The sequence below is a fragment of the Mauremys reevesii genome, linkage group 3 (assembly GCF_016161935.1).
Source record: "Mauremys reevesii isolate NIE-2019 linkage group 3, ASM1616193v1, whole genome shotgun sequence".
NCBI lineage: Eukaryota > Metazoa > Chordata > Testudines > Geoemydidae > Mauremys > Mauremys reevesii.
This window is the reverse complement of record NC_052625.1, coordinates 107,302,757-107,329,740: the sequence shown is the minus strand read 5'-3', so window position 1 is coordinate 107,329,740 and position 26,984 is coordinate 107,302,757. Positions and strand designations below refer to the sequence as shown.

The window sequence follows — 26,984 nt, the reverse complement described above, 5'->3', positions numbered from 1 at the left end:
CTTACAATTGTCCAGGGGAAAGGGGCAGAGGTTGACACTTGGCTTAAAAGTTCTTGTAGGCTGAAACTTGCACTCAGCTGGAGTTTTTGTATGTACACTCCTCTCCCCCCCCCCCCACACACACACATGCACAAACTGTATGCTTAGATCCTGGAACAACTCAGTATTACATAGTATGCAGCTTGATTTTTAATCTTTATTTAAGCAGACTACTGTGCTAATCTGAACAGTATGAACCAGCAAAAACGTTTCCTCAGTCATCCTAAACTGTTTCTAGGATAACTACAGTTACTCAATTTGCTTTACATTTTAATACAGCCATAAAATTGGTTAGTTTTGAGTTGGAGAATGGAAAGGATAAATATTTAACTGCAAACAGCCGCAAGGAAGATCTGTGCTTGGACATACTGTTTTCTGAATTTAAGTTGCCCAACCTCTGAAACTTGCATAAGCACTGCTCTCCCGTAAGAATTCAAAACCTTAAGGCAATTGTATTACTCATCATACTGGAAGTGTCTCCACAGATAGCTCACTCCATATTACCAGAAGTGGCAGCTTTGAAAGCAGAAGTTTTAAACTAGAGGTGTTAATCATGAGTAGACTATATCTTCATGGGAGGTGCAATGTAAGAGCTTTACATTACAGGTTTTGTTTTACACTAGATGTTGGATGGCCCCCCAAAATCAAAATTCTATTACCGGGTTCCAAGTTCTTCTGCCTAATAACCATCTAAACTGTGGAGGAGCAAAAAAGAAGAGCTTTGTGTAAGGTCAAAAGCTTGTCTCTTTCAGCATCAGAAGTTGGTCTAATAAAAGATATTACCTCACCCACCTTGTCTCCTTGAAACCACAGTAGAACCTCAGAGTTATGAACATCAGAGTTATGTACTGACCAGTCAACTACACCCCTCTTTTGGAACTGGAAGTACACAATCAGGGAGCAGCAGAGACCACAACAAAAACACCCCAAATATAATACAGTACTGTGTTAAATGTAAACTAATAAAAAAATAAAAGAAAAAGCATTTTTCTTCTACATAGTTAAGTTTCAAAGCTGTATTAAGTCAGTGTTCAGATGTAAACTTTTGAAAGAACAGCCATAACGTTTTGTTGGGTTACGAACATTTCAGAGTTACGAACAACCTCTATTCCTGAGGTTTCATAACTCTGAGGTTCTACTGTACAGTAATTCTGCAAGCCAATGCAAGTTCCATATTGTAATATACATGTCCCTAAGAAAAAGCATCAATGCTTTAAACTGGTAGTTTATTATTTATGTAATTTCAATCTTCACTCAACTTTACTGACAACTTAAACCACTTTGTTTAAAGCTCATCCATAATAGGAAACTGGAACAGGTTGGCAGTTTCAAAGCAGCCCAGCATTCTTCCTAGGCTGCAATGGGGCTGCATAAGCGTCTTGATAATTTTCAAGAGAGGAGTGGCAAGGCACTAGCTTAGAACTTGAGAAACCTGAGTTCAGTTCTTTGCTCTGCCAGATTGTGTCCCCCCTTGGGCAAGTCACTTACTCTTTCTGTACTTCAATTCTCCCATCATAACATGGTGATAACAGCGCTCCCTTACCTCGAAGAGGTATTGTGATAAATACATTAAAGACTGTAAGGCCCTCAGATACTGTGGTGCTGGTGGCCATATTAGTACCCAAGACAGAACATAGCAGCTGTTTTCTCTAAGCTGGACTACAGCATACACGACACACATTGATTTGCACTGTAGCAGCTTGCTTCCACAGAGATGGGCCAAAACCAGGATCTCAGACCTGATCCCCCCTCATTTTTTTTTGAAGGTGGGGGGGAGGATGGCTGGACCTATAAAGGGTGCATTTAAAATCTGAATCTGCCTTTAATCTTCACCTGTTTATTTAACCTAAAGGGTCGTTTCTGGAAGAAATCCTGTGAGAAGCTTTAAAATCCATCAGTAAAAAAGGGTAGCATTGTTACATAGTAACACCTGAAAAGGTTAAAGAAAATCCAATAATCTTTAAACATATGTATTCTACTTTTTAACTAAAACATTGTTTATTTATGATGGAGCTTTTACAAGAGCATTTATCCCCATGGCAAGGAAACAAGCCTTTCAACCAAAACATTAGTTTAATACTACTTTTTAAAAGTATCAGAACATATGGCACAGAAAGTACACTCAAAGTTTGCGGACAATACCAAGCTGGGAGGGGTTGCAAGTGCTTTGGATGATAGGATTAAAATTCAAAACGATCTGGACAAACTGGAGAAATGGTCTGAAGTAAATAGGATGAAATTCAATAAGGATAAATGCAAAGTACTCCACTTAGGAAGGAATAATCGGTTGCACACATATAAAATGGGAAATGACTGCCTAGGAAGGAGTACTGCGGAAAGGGAGCGGTTGATCTAACCCAGCCCCAGCTGCTCTGGAGAGGGGAGGGAGAACTCAGTCTCCATCCTACTGCTCCTCCTCCCCGCCCGCCCCCCTCAGCTGGGACTAATGTCCCTGGGCAGCCAGGGCATCCCCAGATCCCCACTCCCCCACGGTGACTTACACCTCCCTGGCAGGCAGTGGGAGCAGCCAGGTGAGAGGTGAGTGAGCACTGGTGAAGCTTCTCTTTGCTTCCCCACAGAAATCATTTTTCTGTGGGGAAGCAAAGAGAATCTGTGGGGATACATGTTTCTGTGCATGCAGTGGGGCACAATTCCCCCAAGCATAGTAGTTGCAGGGCCTGACTGCTATGAACAGAAATGGCTATGCGACCAATATTTATTTCATTTGAAACAAAGAAATTGTTTTGTAACAAGCTTAACATTTAAAAACATGTTTCTTGTCCATCCAATTGATAAGAAGCCAGGCCCATGCAAAAGGAAAGTGCTAAGTAGTTTAGGAGAAAGTTAAAAGTACAGCCATTAAAACAATGGTTTGGAATGCAATTGGCATGGGATTTCTTATAAAGAATGAACAATCTTTGGACTCTTATTTCTAAGACACCTTTGGGGTCAGAGTGAGAGGAATATGAAGCAGCCATTAACTACCTTATAGAGAAAGTAAGAAGTTCCTGAAGCAAAACTGAACATGGAAACTCTAATCCATATGGCACCAAGAAGCTAATATCTTGCAAGCCTGTAGAAGGTATTTATATTAGAGTCAGAGTTTAAGGACAGAAGGGACCACTAGATCTAGTCTGACCTTGTGTATATCACAAGCCACCACCACCACCCAGCACTCACACACTAAACTTAACTGAAATGAGCCCTAAGTGTTGCAGCCTACAAGAGGCTAGACTAAAATATAGACTAGACACTCAAATATAGAAGCATTCTTACTCTGCTGATGGTAAAGGGAAAACATCAACATGAAGATTTTAAGGCTAGATTTTAAAACTTTAAGACTATTATTGATACCATAGTGAAGGGTGGCACAGAAGAACCTATAGATACCTAACCAAACTGCTTTCTTACAAGAAAAAAATTTTAAGGCATAAATTTAAATGTTAAACAAATTTCACCAATGAGATTCTAAATGTAATTGAATGCTTCCAAAGTACATGGCAGTTGGTGGTACTACAGAACTGTAACAATACTATAGTTAGAAATAGAATATCAACTAAATCTCATTTTTAGTTCAAACTCAAAGTTTACTGTTCAGACTAAAATTTTTCACACTGAGTGCAGCCCAAAAGGGGGCGGGGGGAGGAAAATGCAGTCTTAGCCAGTTTCTAATAGCTCATAGTCTCTGATACAACTGCCAAAGAGGCAATGAAATACCATTTCTCTGGCAAAGAGGTGACAGAGTCCAAGCCAAGAGAGCTTTTCAGAACGTAAGTCACTTAGGGTATGTCACATTTCAGTAAGAGATCTGCAGCCCAGCCACAGCTGCCCCGGGTCAGCTGACTTGGGCTTGCTGGGCTACACAATTGCAGTGTTATGTCTACACTGTGATCAAAAACTTGCAGCACCAATTCTCAGAGCCCAGGTTCCAGCCTGAGCCAGAAGGTCTTACATTGCAATTTTTAGCCCTGCAGCCTGAGCCCCATGAGCTTGAGTCTGCTGACCTGAGCTCTGAGACTTAGTGCCATGAGTTTTTTTAAATTGAAGTGTAGTGATGATGATGATGTAGACATATTGTTTGTAAACCCACATTACTTCCACACAACCCCGGAAGGCAGCAAGTCTTGTTGCCAAGGGATTATCTTCTTTCAAAGAGAAATCAGAATTTCATCCACACGGACCACTGAAACTATAACCCCAAAACTCCCCTTTCAAGAATTTGGCCCATTCACATAAAGCAGGGGTGGGGAACCTACGGCCCGGATCCGGCCCACTGCTTAATTTCATCCGGCCTGTGGCAAATCTCTGCACTGTGGGCCGGAATCTAGGGTTCCCAGGCCATTAAAAGTCTGGGCGGCTCCACACAGCTCCCAGAAGCAGCTAGCATGTAACTGCGGGGCAATCAGGGAACTGCGAGGCCCCCCAACTCCAGTGCCGGCTCCGCAGCTCCCATTGGCTGAGAACCATGCACCTCTGCTTAGGGGCCGGACACGCTGGCAGCTTCCATGAGCAGCATGGAGACAGGGTAGGCAGGGAGCCAGCCTTAGCCCTGCTGGCCTTAGCCCCTGCCCCAGGTCAAAACCTCCTCCCACACCCTAACTCCCTCTCAGACCCCACACCCCCACCTCCTGCCCCAGCCCAGAGCCCTCTCCTGCACCCCAAACCCTTCATCCCCAGCTCCACCCCAGAACCCACATCCCAGCCAGAGCCCTGACCCCATCCCACATCCCAACCCCCTGCTCCAGCCCAGAGCCCCCTCCTGCACCTCTCATTTCTGGCCCCATCCCAGAGCCTCAGGGAAGCCCCAAAGCTATGTGCCCCACCACAGGGCTGTGTGTGGCCACGACTGATTTTTTTTCCTGTGGGTCAATGGCCCTGATAGAAAAAAAGGTTTCCCACCCCTGACAGAAGAGGTTTTTTTTTTTTTTGTTTGTTTGTTTTTTAAGAGGTAGGCACCAATCAGAACCACCTATGACTGATTCCTGCCTTACCTACATGGTAAAAGGAGTAGCAAATTCCTGGGACACCAGCTAAAGGGAAAGGGAAATCTGCTAGCCACCCTAAAATATGCAATAGTCTGACCGATTCCAGAGAAACCACTGCTTGACACTAATGATTTGGCAAACTAATCCTTAGTGTCCAACTTTTTCTAAGCAAACTAAAAGAATCTAAGTACTTTATCTTCAGCTCCTGCCCATTTCTATCTAAAATTGGCCAGGAGATTGCTCCCCGACCTGTCAGTCTCAGACCTAAGTGATCTAAACATTTATGAAATCCAGGCTTGAGGATTACAATTCATATTTTAGGTATAACCACCCCCAAATGTCACTTGGTACAAAATGCAGCAGTCCAAATGCTTAGCAACACAGACTGTCAGGAGTACATCATGCTTCACTGTGTTCCACTCCATTCACTGGCTTCCTACTGAAGACAGTCCAATTCAAAATTTCTGTCCTGATAATCAAAGCCATCAATATCAGTAGCACAAAAAACTTGAGAATGCCTCTCCTCTACAACCAGGTCACCTATCTTCTACTGGAACTTGAGGGATACTGAACAGAACTTTCTAGACCTAGAATATGGAATTCACACTTGCAAGAGCTGAAAGTCACCAGAAGTCTCATTTCATGTAGAATTAAGAGCCAGATCCAAAAGCCAGGCATGCAAATGGAAATCTTTCCACTGATTTAGCTAGTCTGTGGATTAGTCCTAATTGCAAAATTCACATCTGGCTTGGCTTTTCCTCAGATTTTACACAAACACATAAGTGAACTGATCAACTGTTTTTCCTGTAGGCTGAGAAGGGGAAAAAAGATCAAGATACAGATGCTATGGTAGTTGAGACCAGATAAATACCCTTTTTCCCTTGAGGAGATTGGGTGGGGGCGGGGAGGGGGTTAATCCAGTGATTCTTGTGGAAATTAACTCTGGATTTCCTTGCTTGTGAGTGTTCATGTCAGTGAAAGATTTGTCTTTACATTTATTGTTCTTTGGTGAAGTTCATTAACGGTTCCCCATTAAAACATTCAGTTTGCTCCAAAGTGCAACTATTTTGGCAAGAATTAAGCATTTTCAAACACATGAAATACCTCTACACAATGCACTCATTAAATAAAGATGAATATTACTTTGAATACAGTATGTACCTGCAAAATTATACATTTCCAGTCTTTCCTGTATTGTTTCCTAGCTTCATTTGGATCCATTTTAAAACACGTCTGGCAACACAATAAAATCCTGTCTCCACATCATGTCCACAGGCCTTTAAACAGTAATAAAAGGTTTGGATTTTATATCTCAATTCTTCATCTTCAGTTTGATAACTTCATGCTTCAGAGTTCCATCAGGGGATCTAATTAACTACACCAAATTACCAAAAAATATTCTGTTGTCTCAAGAAGATGAAAAAATTCTATTAAATGGGCATTTTCAATTTGCTAGTAAAACAGTTATTATTTCCATAAAGTGCAATGGAATTATTAGCAATCCACATATATCTTAAGAATTAGGATAAAATGCTTTAGAGGAAAGTGCTAAACATTTTTAATAACTGCTGCTTAATAGTCTGGCTTCTTTAGAAATAGTGCAGCTAAGAGTACAACAGTCTTTTGCAATTAGGGTCAGGTAGCATGCTAACATACAGGTGTCTCAGAGCATAACATGTGACTGCACAATAGGACTTCTGTATACAAACCATGGATAAAGCTATAAGCACAAGAGATAGCTGTGTCAATAAGTGTAAATGTACAACGTGGGCATTCTGAAGGGGTGGCACACTGTCTTGCAATTAGTGCAGATGTACAGATTTATGACCCACCATGCAGCACTTCTAGCTCCAGAACAGGCTCCAATATAATCTGTTCTTGGCCATGGAATTGGGAATTCCCAAACTGATATGGTGTATAGATGATTCTTCAGTTGACTTTATTTAGAAGATACTGCAGAATCTTTCCTTTCGTATAAAGATAGTTCTTTAATAGCCTAAAGGAAAATGTCAAAGGCAAACCACCTAGTGGCTTAATGTGAGACATACACCTTCACAGCAGAACCAATATGTTGCAGTCACTTCCCCCTTTTCCGCACGGTCAGAGACAACACTAGTTGCAGTTTCCATTTGAGTTCCCTTCAATTTTAAGAGTCTGCTCTAAGAAGTCACACTGAACATCTTAGTCCTAATGGGCTTATCATAAACTTCTAAATGTCTATGTTGTGCACACAAAAAGGGACTCCTTGTAGTCTTCAATGATTCTCTTCATGACTCATGCACTTCATCAGTATGCCTATATGCAATCACAGACTCCTCTTCACCGACATCTATGAGGAGATCCATTGGTACATGAGGTTTGTCATAACCAGAAATCTTGTTGCAGCTCTTTAGGATAAGGGACTCTTGCACCTCTGTGTTGGAAGGCTCTGGGTCTGAAGGAATACAATTTAACTCCGTTTGGCTACTATTAGAATGAAAATAATTCTCTTTCACTCTGGGGCTTTCTTCATCATCAGGGGTAATTTCAGCAATGCTTTCATGGATAGACATCTCTTCTGTTTTGTTTGATATCTCCTGGGAGCTGACACTGTCTGTTTCTTCACTGCAGTCTTCAGGATTAGGGGTCCCTATTTCTTTAACTTGGTCTACTTGGTCTATCAAGTTTACCTCGTCACTCACTGAAAACATTGGCTTGGGTGATGATGAGGTTATGACAGAGATATATTTTGCTTCCGGTTTTGTTTCTAAAACGTTGCGCGAGTTCAGATTTCGTATCACAGCGACCTTAAAAGTAAAGAGGAGGTACTTTTAGTTATACATAAATTACATGTTTTAGTTTACTGTTTACCATCTCTATAAATCAAAATTTAGAGGCAAGACAAAATAATGCTTTAAAAGGGATACATATGATAATTTAACTACATTTTCCTTTCAGGAAATCTGAATTCAAATAGGAGTTAAGTAGAAATCAGCAGTTGACATGAGTGTATGGCTTTGACACCAACAGACTTGCTGGACTTTTTAGATGAGATGTCACAAATTCCACAACCACCTAGCAGGGATCTAAAAAAAGGTTTCATCACCCATTAGACTAGAAGAGGTAGTGGTATGTAAACGAGAAGAAAAGAGGAGGAAAAGGCAGGAGTAGGAGGAATATTTCCTGTTATTTAAGCAATCTTACAAGCTTCAGCTACAAGGAAGACAAATCCTGAAACTAGCCATTTTCTTCACCAACTTCCAGCCCAGCAACTTCACTGGCAGAAAGCTGGGCTCTTTAGGTTATTTAGGCTTTGTCTACACCACCACTTTTATCAGTACAACTTTTGTTGGTCAGGATGGGAAACCTGCCCTCCGGACCAACATAAGTTTCACTGGCAAAAGTGCTGGTGTGGACGGCGCTAGGCTTCTCCTGCCGACAACAAGCTCATTGAGGGTGGTTTAATTATGCTGGCAGGAGAGCTCTCTTCTGCAGGCACAGAGTGGCTACATGGTAGACCTCACAGCGGCACAGCTATGCTGCTGTAAGGTCAGTAGTGTAGACAGTCTTACAACAACATTAGAGCCCTAAAACATTCCTTTTATAATCATTAGGTATATTTAAAAAGTGATATTTCTCCTTGAAAATTAATCCGCAAGAGCACCTGAAGTGCTTTGGCTGATTTTAACTTGCTGAAAAAAAGAGGAGTTGAGGGGTGCTTTAGGGCTCTTAATTTCTTGGGACTAGAAACTGAGGAATATGGGATGGAAAACAATGTAATTTTAAACTGTCATGAGCCCTGACACCTTTTTGGCAGCTGTGTCTCTCTAAACATTTGTCACTTCTTTCTGTTCTAATGGAGACAAATATTCAGGATCTATTTTTTGCACATGCCACTTTCAGATCATTTTGAGCATGCTACTGGGTAAAAAGCTGCTAAAGGACAGTCACAGAAAATATAGGAGTGTTCATGTATCTCCAAGTTGTTATGAACTGCTGCAGTTAATCGATAACTTTTTTGTACCAGGGTGGGAGGGTGATGAAGAGAATCTTACATTGCTACTTCTTGGTAGACACAAAATAGTTAGAAGTCCAACAGGTTAAAAGTATCTTGGTCCTGGAATGAACATAAACTCAAGTCTCAACTTCTGGAACCAAATTACAGTTAACTCCCTCTCAGGTACTGGGAAACTGGATGTTAAGATCTAGATACACACTAGATAGAAATAGGAATTGAGATATGTGTAAACACAAAGCTCCTCTCTTCATTCTTAAAATATTTTATGCTCTGACATTCATTTAGTTCCTTGGAGCAGCTTACAAATCCAACTCCAATATCTCTTATAATTGGAGGGTAAAGAGAGAATTCCATATTTAAGCCTGAATATGAACCATGGGAATTAAACTGAAATTAAATTCTGTAAAAGCTTTTAGCAACAAGAGAACAAATTGTGCATCTGTGATAATGGGTAAAACATCTGCATCCTAGCTACCCTACAGCTTCCAACATTTTAGCAGTTGGCACCAGCGTCAAAGATCTCTACAATTTTTTCCTAACAGTAGACTATGCCTATGAGTGAGCAAGGGAGCCTTAATCTTGATGGTCAGAAGAGACCACTATCATCATCATCATCTAATCCTGACTTCTTTTGAGTTTGCAGTGTTATGTTATAGTATAGTTCTTTACACTGCCTCTACATTACACAGTCGTGTTAGCAATGGAAACTATGGTGACAGAGGCCTTCTTTATAAATGCTGAGAGGTTCTTGCAGCTAAGGCTTTTGTAATTGACAGTGGAATAGTTAGTCTCCGCAGTTAGTTTTTGAACAAAGCAAGCCCTGGTACACACACATGGTATATCCACACTGCAATTAGATACCTCGGACTGGCCTGTGCCAGTTGACATGGGCTTGGGGTGCAGACCGAGCTCTATGACTCTCCCGAACTTGTATGGTGCTAGAGCCCAGGCTCCTGACTATCTACACCACACTTAAACAGCCCCTTAACCTGAGTCACCTGGCATGGGCCAACCACAGGTGTCTAATTGCAGTGTAGATATACCCATAGACCTACCTATTTCTCTTGCCATAAAACAAGTATGTAGAAGGGTAAAAAAACAACACCTCCCTTAATCAGAGGTTTACTAATATCATCAGATAGATTTACTGAAGATAAGTCTAAAGGTTCCTTATAAAATATGACTCAGTGACTTCAAAAAGAATTTAGCAATTCAAGGAGTCCAGCTCCCATAACAAACTTAAGCACCACTCCTCCCATCACAAGAGCACCTCCAGTAACCTAAGAATAAGTGCAATTAAGACACAAGTTAATTATTTTATGAAAACTAAGTACTTGAACCTGGCCTACTGGAGTAAACTGATTAGTAAGGAGGAACTCTAGTATTAAAGGAAATACAAAGCATTGTTTGAAGTTGAAGTAAAAAGCTTACTGGTTTATAGATTCAGAACACATATGAGATCATGGTGGAAGGATGAAACAAGTGCAAAGGATTTAATTTAAGAACCCATACAGATATTGTGACAAAGGCTATTTAGTTAGTTAATATTGTGGCTATACAGTATGCAGTTTTGTTTACTGATGTTTGTTTTCTCCTACATGTTGCCCACTAGGTATTTCAATAAAAATACTAGCTGTAAGACTAAGCTTGTTAGATATTAAGATGTGCTATACAATAACAGACTGACACCAAGTGTGCTACTGAACAGTACTGTAAACTTACCAAAGACTTGGGTAGTTCAATTTTTCTCTCTTTTAGTTGCTTGCAAAGATAATACATGGCCAAAATCAGTCCAAGGCCAATGAAAACAGCAACACCTATAATAATATTTTTTAAATCTAGAAAGTAAGAGAAAAATAGCGTGAGAGGTTTGGAAAACAGGACATTGCTCTGACGTTCACAAAAATCTTAGAACAGAAATGGATCTTTACAGTGACTTAATCCACAAATTAGGGTTTTCACAATTGAGCGTAGAGTTTGGAATTAAACGTATGGTTTGGGCCAAGATAATTCTTTAAGAACAGCTTTAGGGTTTTTTTGTTTTTTTTTTAATTATGAAGAAGACAAGAAATGCATGAGCAAATTGAATCTCTCTAAAGAGCAGAAAAAGCTACAATGTGGATAAATAACTTGATATTTTTAAAAAACAAAGTGCTCCGAAACACAAGAATTGTAAAACTATTGATTATAGACATAGGGGTAACAGTGGAGTTGGTCCCTTAAATAGAATTGGGCCCAGCTCTCCTGTTCCAGTCCAGGTGTGCCCCAGTTTGGTATAATGAGGAGGATGGGGCTGCCCCAGGAGTTATAAATGAGAGAATCCCAAAGGCCGGAGAATTCAGAACCCAGAGTTGAGAAAACACATAGGAAGGAAGATTAGCCATCCTCCCTCATTTTTAATTAAACCAAGCAAGTTCAGGAGGGGGAAAAAAAAAAGACACTTGCTTTATATTTTTAATCACAAGCTTACGGTTGGTTACCTTAAACCCAGGAAATCCTACACATTTTTATTGGTTATAAATTTCAACTGAATATCACTTGTGCAATTCCAATGTCTGTCTTCCAACAACTAATTTAATGATCCATTTTTTATTCAGTAAAGTACACAACTGTCTAGCTGCAACTGAAACAAGTTCTGGTACCAATCAAGTAGGAAATGACAGCCATACGACTGCTGGACAACGTTAATACACTACCAGTTAAGTCTTCAGAAATATGGATCAGATTTTTATATATTACTTTACCTAGTGGCTGTTTTAAAGGAACATGAATGCAACTTTTATTGGACTGGGAAAATCCCCGATCTGAAACAATCGATGAACGTCCTCGAGCTGAAACACAGTAGCTGGAAACAGTAGAAACAAATGGAATGTCTATGCTACATAAATGCTTCTTACATGGCCCTGCTTCACGCTCTTCAATCTGAAAGAAAAGTAAACTTAGATTCAGGCCCTTAATTATTTTGAACTTACAATATTGACTCAATATGTAAAGATAGTATTGTCACCTTACAGTGCCAGAACTTTTAAAGTGCTGGGTGTCAGACCTGCATCTTTGTGCACTGCAAAAGCTGTACATCTCAGCTAACAGCTACTTGCAAGGCAACAGCTCTAACTTCTAGCATTACTAAGAACTCCTATTAGACCATAGTGCCCATGGGTAAAATTTTCAAGAGCATCTAAATAACTTAGGCTCTTAAATCCCATTGAAGTTCAAACACCACTTATGCTCCTAAGACACTTTTGAAAATGGGACTTAGGAGCTTATGAAAATGTTAGCCTATGATGAAACATGCCTGTTTTCTGATCTCCCTCCCAGGGACTCACCCACCACCCTAACTGAGCAAAAGAGAGAGCACAATATCTTGGAAATCACTCCTTCAACATTAAAGCATATTTCAAGGAGTAAAGTGGGCATATATAAAGTTACCAATATTTTGAACACAATTTTTGAAGTCCCTTGAGGACTTACAAAAATCCAATTTTGAACTGAGCCAGTTTGCAAAATTTGAAGTAATTACAGATGGGATAGAATAGCTAATATTGCTTAAACATTTCCATTCTAAGGCTCTTTCAGTTGCTTATAAACTGAGAAACATTCCCCTGTCAGACTGAACTGGTTTCCACCTATAGATAAACGTCCTTTAAAAAAAAAAATCTGAGCATAAATGACTTAGTTTTTTTCTTTAAGAGCAAAGCTCTCATTTACTATTTTAAAAAGTGTTGCAAGATTTTTTGTATTGCATTAGTACAGGGGTGAGCAAACTTTTTGGCCCGAGGGTCACATCTGGGTACAGAAACTGTATGCCGGGCCACGAACGCTCACAAAATGTGGGGTTGGGATGCGGGATGGTATGAAGGCTCTAGCTGGGGGGGAGGGCTCTGGGGTGGGGCTGAGGAGTTGGGGGTGCAGGAGGGTGCTCTGGGCTGGGACTGAGGGGTTCGGAGAGCAGGAGGGGGAATCAGGGTTGGGGCAGGGAGTTGGGGCATGAGAGGGAGTCAGGGGGACAGGCTCTGGGCAGCACTTACCTCAGGCAGCTCCCAGAAACAGCGGCATGTCCCCCCTCCAGCTCCTATGCAGAGGTGCGGCCAGGCGTCTGCACGCTGCCCTATCTGCAGGTGCCACCCCTGCAGCTCCCATTGTCTGCGGTTCTCGACCAATGGGAGCTGCAGGGGCAGCACCTGGGGGCTCCGCACGCTTCCCCCACCCCTGGCTGCCCCTACGGATAGGAGCTGGAGGGGAGACATGCCACTGCTTTCGGGAGCCGTGCAGAGTGGGGCAAGACCCCGACCCCGCTCCCCGGCTAGAGGGGGGCAAGCCCCAGACCCCACTTCCCAGCAGGAGCTCGAAGGCCAGATTAAAGTTTCTGGAGGGCTGGATGTGGTCGTTTGCTCACCTCTGATTTGGTGGCTTAGTTGATAAGGATATACATTTTAAATCTTCCACAGAGGTGGTCCCTAGACTGGATATGTGCCTTTAAACTGTCCGGTGAGCACTGATTTTGATATTAAGGATGTAGATGTTACATAGAATACAGTAATTTTTAGGTTTCAGAGTAGCAGCCGTGTTAGTCTGTATCCGCAAAAAGAACAGGAGTACTTGTGGCACCTTAAAGACTAACAAATTTATTTTAGCATGAGCTTTCGTGAGCTATAGCTCACTTCTTCGGATGCATAGAATGGAACACACAGACAGGAGACATTTATAGATACAGAGAACATGAAAAGATGGAAGATCATTTACAAAACCCTAATCTCCCAATTTTGCATTGGCACAGATTTTTGGATCATACAAAAACATTTCCCGAGGACCGCTGCTTCATTCAGTGTGCAGAGCAGACTGGAGGGTGTTCAGTGAATGAGGTAGCTCAACGTACAGAAGAACATTTCATATATTCTTTTATATTGCCTTATATGGGGTCAAATTCTGTGTATCATTATCATGCAGTAAATTCATACAAATTAATGGATGTACTTTGAATCCACAGTGGTGACTGATTATTTGGACAGGATAAGTGGGATACAGTGAACAAGTTAGTGGACAAACACATTTAACTACGAGGATAAAAGCCAATACTGAACAGCTCCCTCCATTCTCAAATCATCTCCCTCCATTCTCAAATCATCATAATGAGGGACGTGAAAAAAACCCCTAAATGGCTTAGGTGTCCAAAAGGTACACTTAATAAAGCAGGGGTCCTACAGAAATAATGGCATGTGACCCATGATTAAAGATTACTGCAATGGATACTCAAAGGACAGGGCTATGGTTAAGGTTCCACAGTCAACATTTCAGGGATTCCCTTTTGCATCATTAGTAGTTTTAAAATTGTTTAAAGAAAATTACACACACATCCAAGAGAAATTAAGGTAATAAAAACCTATTATTTATCAAAATATGCTCTTTATAAAACGAAGCGTTTTTGTAAAAAAGGCCAAAATACAATCTGAAACTTTCAATTTAAAACATACCAGCTCTTCATTGGACCAAAGAAACACCTTGTACGTGAAGTCCTTATATTTTCGAACAGCGCGTGGGGGGCGAATCTCAACCCTGATTTGGTCTTCCTCAATTGAGACATTCAGAGTTGGTGGTCCTATTTTTCCTGAAACAAAGGTGTACCTTCACTATTGGGTTGAAGAATTTTGATACAGAATTCAAAGACAAATGTAGAGCTAACAGATATGGCATTTATCATTCATTTTCAAGAGGAAAAATTGTTTCCAAAGACATGCCAGAATAATGAGAGTGATTACACACCTGATGGGAGGGATGCTGCATAGGAGTTGAGTTCTGGTTAAGGGAATATATTTTTTTGGATGGGCATAAATCTAGCAAGAATGGGCAGTACCAGTGAGGACACTGGGCAGAAATGTCTGCCAGATGGCATATAAAACTTTACATTTTTCTATGGTAACATATGGATGAGGTTTGAAAAAAGTGTCAAATGGTCTAAATGGGCAACGGTTAAGGCACTGAACAGAAAAAAGCCTATGGCAACTGGACAGTCGTGATGCTTGTTTACAAGTGCTTACACATTCTTATTTTGGTTAAAGGGTAACTCCCCCCTCCAAGTGTAGCTACATCACCTAGGATGAGATACAAGCTAAACTGGAACAAGCCACTTTTAAACCAAAAACAAACAAAACTTATTCACACCAAGAGTTTGCACTGGTACAAAAATGACTGGGATGGGCAATTTAAACGTAGCCAAGGGCCATAAAATCCACAAACTCTTCAACAAGCCTTTTAATTATGGAAAAGGAGGGGAAAAAAAAAGCGGCTTCAGGATATAGCAGAAGACAAAGCAGTTGTGGTTAAGGAAGAAGCAGTCCTTGCTGTCCTGAGGCAGCTCACCTGGCTGCTGCTGTGAGAACATGTGCCAGAGCAGCAAATCCTCCACTGAGACTGCCGTGCTGGGCTGTGTGAACCACACCTGCCTGCCCACATTCAGCTCCATGATTTCCAGGAAGGCAGCAAGCCTACTAAAACTGGAGAGCTGCTGCCTCCACCAGGTGCCAGGGAACAACCTCCTCTAGGCAGTGGAAAGAGCCTCGCCCCTTTGGCCATCCTCTGGCTCCATGCTGGCAGAGCTTCTTGCCCCTTTCCTCACTCTGGACATGAGAAGAGCTGCTGCCTCAGGCTCAGATTTAGGTGGGCCTGGGTATTAACACAGCTGACGCAGGCCCTCCTAGGGTTACGCCCCTGGTTAGCAGGCCAAATAAAACAAATCAGAGAGCCAGATGTGGCCCAGGGCTGCCAGTTGCCCATCCCTGATTTTAGTGTAACTTTCCCCACATATATAAAAGGCCTTAAAATTCAGCTGCTTGACAGCAATTAGAAAAGCAAAACAAATCATGTATACGTGAGACTAAAGCACAAAATAAGGTATACTGATGAGATTTCATTCGAGTATCATGCAGAATCCAAGAACACCATACTAAAACAAAGATTATTCAATTTGAAAAATAATCTCAGGAATTATCAGGACAACAGGCTAGAAAGTTGCTCATAAAAAGGTAGCATCAATTTATGTAAGCAATTAGGCATTGGAAATGGATGTGATGAAACTACCCTAATGGGCTACAGGTTTAAGAACTCAAGACACCTAAGTTTAAGGCAAGGATTGGACACTAAAAGAATTTAGGGAAAGATTATATAAAGTTTAAAATTTATATAAGCCAAGGGCCCTGCAGATGCATCCTTTTTTGTGTAAATCTAAATGAAATGCTATTGATTCTGAATGGGCCCAAAACATTTTATAATTGGAAACTATATATGCAGTACATCCTTAGTTATCCAACTATAAAAAGTACATTAAATGTATCTGGATAATCCAAAAAGAGATAGTTATATGCATAAGGACTGCAATGCATAACTTTCAACACAGGACATTATGCTCTGCAGTCATACTACAGGGGCCTTCCGCTTCAAGGTAACAGTTTTGGTTGGTCAGAAGATGGATAACTGAAGCCACATTGCATAGGGATCACTTCACTCAGCATTGTAATACAGCAACTTCGGGGATGTCTAAGGCGGCAGTACTTTCTAAACACAACAGTGGTCTCCCTACCCCACATTGGGGCATTGGGATAGTAGCAAAATAAGGAAAGCATGCCACCGAGTGCATCACCAGCACCACTTCTCTCTTTAAAATATTTGGAAAGGTGCTCAGACATTAGTGAGGGGCCCATACAAGCAACTACCTATAAAGAGTGCTCCTAAGCAACTGTTATGCCCATCTTTCAACCGGAACCCCAAGTTACTACTATGATATTCCTAACCAAACATACAAATATTGCACCAGAAATATATTTATATTAATCTTTAAATTTAATAGAAATACTATGAATTCATCTAAGTGATCTCAAATCAGTTTTCTGGATGTAAAATTTAGGTTTACATTTAAACTTACCATCCCGTCGCAGAACAAATTCTTTGGTCTCAACATACTCAGACTCTTCTAACCCAATGAAAGCTTTAACTCTAGCCCAGTGAGACTGAATCGGATCTTCTATTTCCTTAGAGAGGTCACAATAATGTTTATTTGTGTTCATGCAGGTGCTGACTGGCTTATATTTCCCTAGCCTGTAAAATAGATTAAAGAGTAATTAATGTAATTTTTACAGCCAATATATTATGCAATACAGATGTCAGAATGGAGACAAATTCTGTCTTCATTTACACTTATACTGAATTCCATAGGGACGGCACAATTTCACGGTGTAGAAATAAAACTTTCCTGGACATATGGCAAAATCAAAGGACTCACTACACGAATGCCTTTTAAAGAAAATAAGGTACAGTTATAATGCAAGACATGGAAACTTACTCATAAGGTTGGATTTCCACAATAAAGTGAGGGGGTTCAGGCATGCGCATGTAATCCCAGCGCAATACAGTCTTGAAGTTCAAGGATTCTATTACAACATTTGTTGGCAGAGGCACTAAAAAAAGAAATCAAACAGAACAATCAGTACCTTGATGGAGTAGATTTTTGTGATGTATGAGAACAGCCATCAATATTTCCTGAAGTATTCAGAAGACAATGCATTTACTGGAAGTTACTTCAGAAGTCATTAGAGATAAGACTCTGCTTGCTGCCTATACAAACAGGGCAGAGCCTGGCACACTGATTTGCTGTTCTTCTTACACAGAAAGGCAGTTAATCCTTTTTGTCCAAGAGTGAGCTGAATGCCTCAGAGTTTCTCTTTCTTCTCTCTTTTCCTATATTACGTTCACCCACCTCCAGTATATATTCTGTCTCTTCTTCCACTGCCTCCACTCAAGGGGCGCGCTCTCTCTCTCCATACTGGATTTCATTATCCAGACACCACACACACACACATACACTCTACTGCCAATCATCCACTCACACAGAGGGAAAAAAATAGCACGTCTGGAGCAGCAAAGCGGGGGGGGGAGGGGCGCGACAGGGGACAACACGGCGTGGCTGGAGCAGCAAAGCGGGGGGGTGGGAAACAAAACAAAAACGGCGCAGCCGGCAAAGCGGGGGTGGGGGGGAACCCCTACAGGGTGGCCGGAGCCAGGGTGCAAGGGGACTCCCTGTGCTGCAGAGTGCGCGCCCGGTCTAGTGGAGGAGAGGAGCGGGAGGGGGAGGGAGCAGGGGGGAAAGAGAGAAGAGGGGCGGCCAGCGCTTCAGCGGGGTGCTCACCCCACGGCCTCAACTGCCACGCCACACTGCCTGCCGGTGGGCGGGGAGGGAAGGACGCGGGCTGCCCTGCCGAGTTTGCTGCAGGGTGCTCCCCTCCTCCGCTCCCTACAGGGTGGCCGGAGCAACGAACAAAAAAAAAAAAAAAAAATGGCCGTGCTGCCCTAGGTTTGGGCGGAATGCCGCCCCGTAGAATCTGCCGCCCCAAGCACGAGCTTGCTCGGCTGGTGCCTGGAGTCGGCCCTGGATGCTGTTCCTGGACCCACCTTCAAAGGCTGCCAACTGATGTGAAGAGGAGCATTTACTGTTTCTTTCTCTAATCATAGACATCAGCTACTGGTGTAGATGATTGTAGAATCCCCATTATTCTACACCTTTCAGCCTCTTGGCTGCTGCAAGGGGTTTGTGTCTTCACTATTCTATCTTCTGGCCTCCATTTTTGGGTCCCCAGCTAAGTGAATGGCTTCAGTTTCTAACTCTGAGCTCATAATTCCTAAAAGCAGTGAAACTAACATGATTCTTTTCAAAGTTACTACTGTCTACAGGGTTCTGAAAAGTAGCAGTGAAAACTGACAAGACTTTCATTGTTAGTCTGCTATAGCTTTTAACAGCTTTGAGCAGTAGCAACACTGGAGTTATAAGCAGAGTAGGTCTTGTTTTCACACAGAAGTTGCACCAATTTAACAGAGTTTTAAAGCAATTTAGTACAACTGTGCGTACAAAACCCTATATTAGCAAGTTTAAATTGACTTAACTTGTTAGTAAATTTACAGGGGCAAGTTACCAGTAGAAGACAGGTTTAAAATTGATTTAAAAATGTCCACACAAAGTTGCACTGATTTAACTACATCAGCATTAAAAAAACTCCACACTATTAGTTAAAACAGTGCAAGACCTGCTTAGACCAGGCATAAATGGGTTAAAAAAATAATCACACCTTAATTTAAATAGTGCACCTTTCCTCACATAGACAAACCTACAGAAAGGTTACACTGAACTGTTTTCCATAGGGTTCAGATTTGAGAGGTAACCTTTTTTTAAAAAGAAAAAACCCCAAACAACTTAAATTCTGCAGAAGTTGATGACACCTATTTAGGAAAACTTCCTCCTACGTGGATTTTCAAGCTCTGTCCATGTGTAGACACTTAAATGATTACAAGACAAAGGATGTAAAGAGTTTCTCTTAGAAGTATCGCTGCTCACCTGAAACAGATAGCCAGAACATAAGCAAAGAAAGAAAGGCACCTGACCTGTCCACAAGCATGTTGGCCCCAAGTGATCAAAAATTATATGCTTTTTGATCCCCCTCCCTCACCTCTAAAGAGGGACACCAACTTGGGGGGGAAAATTCACATCTGTTTGAAGTGTTTATAGCATCTGTGGGTTGAGAAGTAATACCTATCATTACTACAACTGAAAAATTGATAAAGAGTGCCTCTCCTTCAGTTTATTTACATTAAGCATGAAAATCCACCCAAATTCAGCAGAGTTATAAGCCTTTGAAAAATGCTATTTGCACATGCTCAGTGGACCTTGTTAGAGACTGACTTCTAAAATCTCCAAAGTTTAATCTCCAGCATAGTCCCGCCTATAGGGATCCCTACATCACAGCAAAAGCACTGGACATGCTCCCTGAATGGGGTGATAAATCCTAAATTAAGGGAGCCTTGCTTTTCACCCATTTTATTATTAAAGGTAATGAGGATACTGTCATTTCAGGCAGAACTAGGACCAGAATACGTGTCTCGTACCATTTCTACTTAGTCACACTGCTTTTCAGAATATGCAAACTTGTTATGTAGTTAGCTGTGCTCTCTATAATCATAAGCCTATATTCCCCTCCAGAGTTAAGAGTACAACCCAGGATTTCTCATTTCCAACATATTTCTGCAGTCTGGAAAGTAGTCATGTAAGCTCTGACAAACTATGTGTACCATCACCCTTTAGTTGTAGCTGATTCATATAAGATAACAGCATACTGCTGATACCAGGTATTGCTTTAGCTCAAGAGGTGGAGGTCTATGCTGGAGACCTAGAAGTCCTGGAAAGTGTTCAGCAAGTGAATCAGGGTTGTATAGTGAATGCAGCTGTCTGTAGGACATTTTAGAACTACAAGGTGTGGAGAGAGTGAGGATGAGTTAAGGGACTACAGAACGAGAAAGGACTGCCTTCAAAGGCAACTGAATGCCACCCAGGAGAACTGGGTTCCATCTACACATTTGCCATAGACTGCATATGTGATAGTGGGTAAGTCACTTAAATGAAGATTTTCACATTGTATTCCTCATTTTCTGGGTACCCAACTTGAGACATGGGACCTTGTTTTCAGAGTTGCTGAGCACTCAACTACAAGTAAAGTCAATGGGAACTGCAGCTGCTCAGCACCCCTAGGAGCAAGATGTGGATTTGGGAAGTCCTGGGCTCCAATTCTGGTTATACCACTGACTCACTCTGTGGCTTTGCACAAGTCACTATCTGTTTTAGTGTCCTTGTGTTTAAAAATGGGTATAATATTTACCCATCTACTTCATACTGTTGGCAGTGGTTGGTTAGTATCTGTACATTGCTTTGAACATATACAATTATTAAAAACGCAGAATACTCTACAAATGGATCCCTAGTTCTCAAGTTAGGTATCCAATCATGGAAGCAGCCATAATTAGTGGACGCTTTTTCAAATTGTAGCCTAGGTTCCTTATCTGTAAAATGAGGATAAGTTATCTCAGAGGAGTTGTGAAGATACATTCATAAGACACTCATACTATTATCATTAATACTACAGAAAAATAATTAGGCATTAGAAATTAATAATTCTGTATCCAGCATAGCATTTGGATGGTGTTCAATAAACACAGCATGAGGCCAAACCCTAAGTTATAAGCCTAGGAGTAACACTGGATAGTTTCCTCAAGCCAACCACCACCCATCCTGTGCACTGATTAAGGTAAGGGTCGTATGGTAAAAACAAACATTTGTGATCATGTAGTTGGAGATTGTCATAATACATATACACAATGGTGCCAAATTAAGGTTGAATAGGAAATTTTACTTCTGGCATTTTCTAACTTTTAAATGTTTGGACTTTGCAATCTTATTTTAAGGTAGGTTTTTGTATATAAAACTGATGTCATAATAGACCATAACTCAAACCTGACTTCTGTCAGATTATGTTTTTGTTTATAAAACACAGCAGATAGACGAGGCTGTATGTTAGAGAGCCTAGACTTTGCTTCATGTTATACTAATAAGGGAAAGTAAAAAACATTTCCCTCATCTTAAGAATGAGACCACAAGGATTTAACATGTGCAATGTGCAAGATTTGAAAGTGGTTTAGTCATTCTCTAACACACGCAAGGTGTCGTTTCAGTTATTGGAAACAGCAGCAGATTCTCAACCACAAGAAAAAAAAGTGTCAAAGTATTTATCTATTCTAAAATGCCTAACAGTAAATACAATACTTGCTGCAATAAGCCATGCAGAATACAAATGCAAATTAACATACTATTACAGAAATAAAACTACATTAAATATATTAAGGTTGCAAAATCCAGCACTGAAAAGTTAGGAAATGCCAGAATTATGGCTGCCTGTGAGACCTTAATTCAGCCCCCTTATACATGTACAGTCTTTAATTACATGATCATATACTATTTTTTCCACAAGCCCCCTGCCTCATTAAGTGGACTGTGGTGTTCACTTAATGAGCAACTATTCAGTGTGTTGTTTTCTCCTCATTCTTTAATGTGCTCCCTGGGCCTTGTTTACATCCATTGTTCAAATTCTGTTCTGAAGGCAGAAATTTTAGTTCCCTCAAAGGCTTTCTATTGTGCTTGTCACTATGGTATCTGGTTGTTTCATAAACATGTATGAATCAATCTAGACACCCCTGTGAAATGAAGGGATATTATTCCTATTTTACAGATAGGGAATTGAGACACAAAGATTCAGATCAAAAGTATCCATTAATTTTAGGTGTCCAAATTGAGACATCTAGAAACAGATTTTCTGAATGCTTTGGATTATATAGCATTTTATACGTTCAAAGCACTACTCTGATTAGCTACAATTGCAGCTACTGAATGCTCGGCACGTCAGACCCAGGGCCTCAGGTCAGGCATCCAGAAAACGAGGTACACAAAATTATGACCACCTGTGCAAAGTTTGGTTTAGGTGACTTGCCCAGCATCATACAAGAATTCTGAGGCAGAGGCAGGGATAGAATCCAGTTCGTCAGGGTAGCATTCAATTGGCTTAACCATGAGACCATCCTCTCTCTACCTGCAGTTCTCTACGTCATTCACTACACACCACCTTCCAACTCCTGAAACAAATGAAGAAGGGGTCCTACAGTCACCTTCACTAAAGAACATGTACATCTCCAGAGTGTGTCTATCTTGTTGTGCATTGAATGAGGCAGGGATCCTGTGGGAAAAAAATGTCTTCAATTATATAATCACATATTATTATATGCACAAGGGAGGGTGAATTAAGATTGTGCAGGTAACCTTAATTCTGGCATTTCCTCACATTTGAGTGCAGACTTTACACTGACACCTGCATGGGAGACATCAGCATGGGTAGAACATAGGCCCATTGTAGAGACTTCTGTTGCTTCAACTAATGGAGTACCTGATAGCAGTACTAGGCTGTCCTCTTCTATGGGGACCAGCACTAGAGGGGAATGAGACACTTTACTATCTGTGAAACCTGCTATTTGCTGACAACAGCAGAGGAATGGTGAGACCCTCAGGAATCATGGATTCATTTCCAGGCTCTCAAGGAGAGTGTACTGCAGTGGGCATAGACCAGGGGTGGGCAAACTACGGGCCAGGGGCCGCATCCGGCCCTTCAGACATTTTAATACAGCCCTCGAGCTCCCACCAGGGAGCTGAGTCCGGGCCTTGCCCCCCTCCGTCACTCCAGCTGTGGAGCAGGTTTCAGGGCTTGCCCTGCTCTGTGCATGCTGTGGCTCTGCGCAGCTCCTAGAAGCAGCAGCATGTCCCCCCGTCTGGCTCCTATGCGTAGGGGCAGCCGGGGCTCCGCATGCTGACCCTGCCTAAAGTGCTGCCCCCCACAGCTCCCATTGGCCAGGAACTGTAGCCAATAGGAGATGCAGGGGTGACGCCTGCAGATGAGGCAGCGTGCAGAGCTGCCTGGCCACATCGCCGTATAGGAGCCGGAGGGGGGACATGCCGCAGCTTCTGGGAGCTGCTTGAGGTAAGCGCTGCAAGGAGCCTGCACCCTGACCCCCTGCTGTGCCCCAAACCCTTGCCCCAGCCCAGATCCCCCTCCTGCCCTCCGAACCCCTCGGTCCCAGCCTGGAGTACCCTTCTGCACCCCCAACCCCTTATCCCCAGCCCCAATCGCAGCCAGAGCCCTCCCCCTGCATCCCAACCCCCAGCCCCCTCCCACACCCTGAACTCCTCATCTCTGGCCCCACTCCACAGCCCACACCCCCAGCCAGAGTCCCCAACCCCCAATTTCATGAGCATTCATGGCCCGCCATACGATTTCCACACCCAGATAATACATAATTAAAAATTTCTTTGTTCTACAATATCCCATCCTGCTCTGCTGGCCTAGTCACAATTCTGGGACACCAATAAATATTGGCTACAGACACAGTGGTTACTCAAACATAAAAGCCTCCGATTAATACCTTAAATCTAAATAAAATGCACATAAAGTGCAACAACATTTGTGATGCAAAATCATGTTTAACCATGAGAAGTTAAGCATGAAGAAGCCAGGAAATTCAGCAGTATACTGGGGCATACTGCATATCCTGTGTAAATATACACCATGACCCACTTTGCCACTGAATTTCTTGACTTCTCATAACTATTTTCTTAGCTTTAATGTTAACCATTCAAATGCTTACAAATAGGATTTTAGAGCTGTGGAAATGCCTCTCTCATCCCTGGCCAATTCTCTCCTTCTTCCAGACTCACATCTTTTATAATGTTAAGTAAAAGTAAAACTTATCTAACTGAAGGACAGGTGTCTGTACTACAGGGTGAATAAAAACCCCCCAATGATTTCTTTAAAAAAAAATATTTCTTTTAAATCAGATTTTTTTTATTTAAATCTGATTTTTTATGATAAAATGCTTTTTGAGGAAAAAAGCAGTCTAAAGATGGTTTTAATTAAGATACATTATAGCTCAGATATTTCATCATGGAATAGGAATTATAAATTCTAATTCTATAGTATGAGACAGTATATTCATGTAATGTTTAAGGAAAGTTTTGTAAATGAGTTCCAATAGAGTTCATGGATTAGGGACCCAATTTTATAGGGTTCCAGGGGCTTCTGTATAGATTATTTAGGTTAATCTTTCTATCTACCCAATGGGACTCAGTGCTCAGTCTAGAAGATACCATCAGATGTTTAGTTTTGCAGTTCTCAAACTGTGGATTTGTGTCTCCACAGATAACATGCTTAACAACAGCAAAAATGTTTTAAAATAAATAAATATATAGAAGGTGAGAAACAACAGATCTCAACCCTACTTGTCCCTCTACAAATTTGTGTACACAGAGTCAATCCCTTACCTCTCTCTAAAAGAGCAAAGTTTCAAAAAGTTCAATGAATAGAAGATTGTTGGGGGCGAAATAGATCTGGACAAGGAGAAGAAGCCTGGAGATAAATGTGAAAAGGGAGGGACAGGCAGTAGAAACAAAAGTTAAACTGTTTGAGCAGCATATTCCAGAAGTCTTGAGGTCTGAGTGTAGCCTTCATTGATTTGAGATCTACCACAGCATTCTCTCACTAGAAAGGAAAACCTATAATGGCAGCAGGCCATAAAAGAGACTCAGTTTGGGAATATTTTAATGAAGTTTCTCTACCTGTGAGTAAGACAGACATGCGTGCAAAATGCAAACAGTGCAACAAAGAAATGTAAGACCTAGTTCCCTGAATTAATCGTAAGAAGTGTTCCTTCTTAGGAGGAAGCTGTGTTGAAGATGACGAAAGGAACGTGTCTGAACATGCAGGCTCTTCATAGATTCAAGGACTGGAAGGGACCTCGAGAGGTCATTGAGTCCAGTCCCCTGCCCTCATGGCAGGACCAAATACTGTCTAGACCATCCCTATTTCACACTTCTTTCTTAAGGACTGCCTGTCTTCCTTCTGTACTATTCTTGAATTCTCATGTTTGAGCAAAAAATATAGTTGTTACTTTATGGTACTATCGTTTTAGATGCAGTTGTGATAAAAAAATAAATAGCTGAAATAGGCAGATCTTCCTTTTACAATTTCACCTTTAAAGTAGTACTAAGTGTCAGTGAATGCAATGACTAAATTAGCAGTATGGTAGTAATAATTAAATAACTGCATTGATTTATTTGTTTAGGAGAATCCATCCTCAACATACAGGATTCTGAAGACTATCCACCTTCAAGATTACCATCATTTTCTATAGTTTCCAATGATAGTGTTTCAATCACATCATATATGTCACAGAGCCACAGTATATCACCTGTAGCAAAAAGAAAAAAGATCTCCATCATCCAGAAACAACCGTAGATAAGTTTGTCATAGGAACCAGCAGATTACAAAAAGGGGTAATTGATGAAAAAATTGCCTGTTTGTTGATGCAACAAACTCTCCTTTCCATATGACTGAGAACCTACACTTCATTAACATGGTTCAGGCATTAAGACCAGGATACAGTCCACCCAACAGAGCAGATGTCACAGGCAAATTGCTGGATAAAGTGTATGAAAGAGAAATTGAGCAGTGTGCAAAAGTTGTAGAGGGTGAAATTGTTAACCCAAGTCTTGATGGGTGGAGCAATGTGCACAATGATCCTGTTGTATGTGCTTGTGTGACAACAGAAGAAGGGAATGTCTTCCTTGCAAAAACAACTGATACATCAGGAAATGCACACACAACAGAACACTTACAAGAAATAGCAGTAAAAGCTATAACAAACTGTGGGGGGAAAAATGCATGTCATAGACAATGCTGCAAATGAATCCAAGATGAGAAGAAATTATTTAGAAGTGAAGAGAGTCCCAAGCTAATAACATACGGTTGCAGTGCTCATTTGATGCACCTCCTAGCCAAAGACTTAAGTGTTCCAGAAATAAAGGCTAATGATGTTGAAATTGCAAAATACTTCTGTAACAATCACTTTGCAGCAGCTGCTCTGAAAAAATTGGGAGGAACCAAGCTCTCTCTCCCGCAAGATGTGCAATGGAACTCAGTAGTGGACTGTTTTAGGCACTATATCAAGAACTGGCCTAATCTGATGACAGTTTGTGAACAAAATCGTGAAAAAACAGATGGCACTGTCATAGCCAAAGTTCTCAACATTGGGCTTAAGGAAATGTTGAACACGTGCTGAGTACCCTGAAGCCTATGTCTGTAGCCTTGAACAAAATGCAGGGAAATAGCTGTTTTATTGCTGACGCTGTTGGAATTTGGAAGGAACTGAGTGAGATCTTAAGAAGAGAAATATGCAATGACAGAGTTAAATTACAAGCATTAATAAAATGAATGGTATAGGCAAATATTCTCAATATTCGGTACCAGTGTCAAACCTTAACTTCTGAAGAAGAGGAGTTGGCTATGACATGGACATCCAGTGATCATCCCTCCATAAATGCTAACTATAAAAAACTGCAGAGCTAAGGGTGAGCCATTCAAGAAATAGATGTTTGCTGATAATGTTTTAAAGAAAGTCACACCAGTGAACTGGAGGAAGTCACTTAGGCACTTTTGGATTCAGAGACTGTTGAAGTGATAATCTCACTTTTAACAGCTGTAGCTTCTTCTGCTGGTGTA

The 26,984-nt window shown here is 41.3% G+C and overlaps 2 protein-coding genes across 4 annotated transcripts in view; both read right to left on the bottom strand.

Annotated features, from left to right (window-relative positions):
• Positions 1-6,425, bottom strand: part of IL22RA2 (interleukin 22 receptor subunit alpha 2) — a 30,553-nt gene extending 24,128 nt beyond the window's left edge. For both annotated transcript variants that reach the window (XM_039529369.1, XM_039529370.1), the window contains exon 1: positions 6,186-6,425. In XM_039529369.1, the coding sequence (XP_039385303.1) occupies positions 6,186-6,201 (16 nt within the window). In that variant the 5' untranslated portion in view covers positions 6,202-6,425. The remainder of the gene's footprint in view (positions 1-6,185) is intronic.
• A 139-nt stretch (positions 6,426-6,564) lies between these two features.
• The window catches only part of IFNGR1 (interferon gamma receptor 1), a 31,554-nt gene continuing 11,134 nt past the window's right edge, over positions 6,565-26,984 (bottom strand). For both annotated transcript variants that reach the window (XM_039529368.1, XM_039529367.1), the window contains exons 2-7: positions 17,354-17,468; positions 16,937-17,109; positions 14,493-14,626; positions 11,766-11,943; positions 10,744-10,859; positions 6,565-7,810 (exon numbers count right to left, since the gene is read on the bottom strand). In XM_039529368.1, the coding sequence (XP_039385302.1) occupies positions 7,292-7,810; positions 10,744-10,859; positions 11,766-11,943; positions 14,493-14,626; positions 16,937-17,109; positions 17,354-17,468 (1,235 nt within the window). In that variant the 3' untranslated portion in view covers positions 6,565-7,291. The remainder of the gene's footprint in view (positions 7,811-10,743; positions 10,860-11,765; positions 11,944-14,492; positions 14,627-16,936; positions 17,110-17,353; positions 17,469-26,984) is intronic.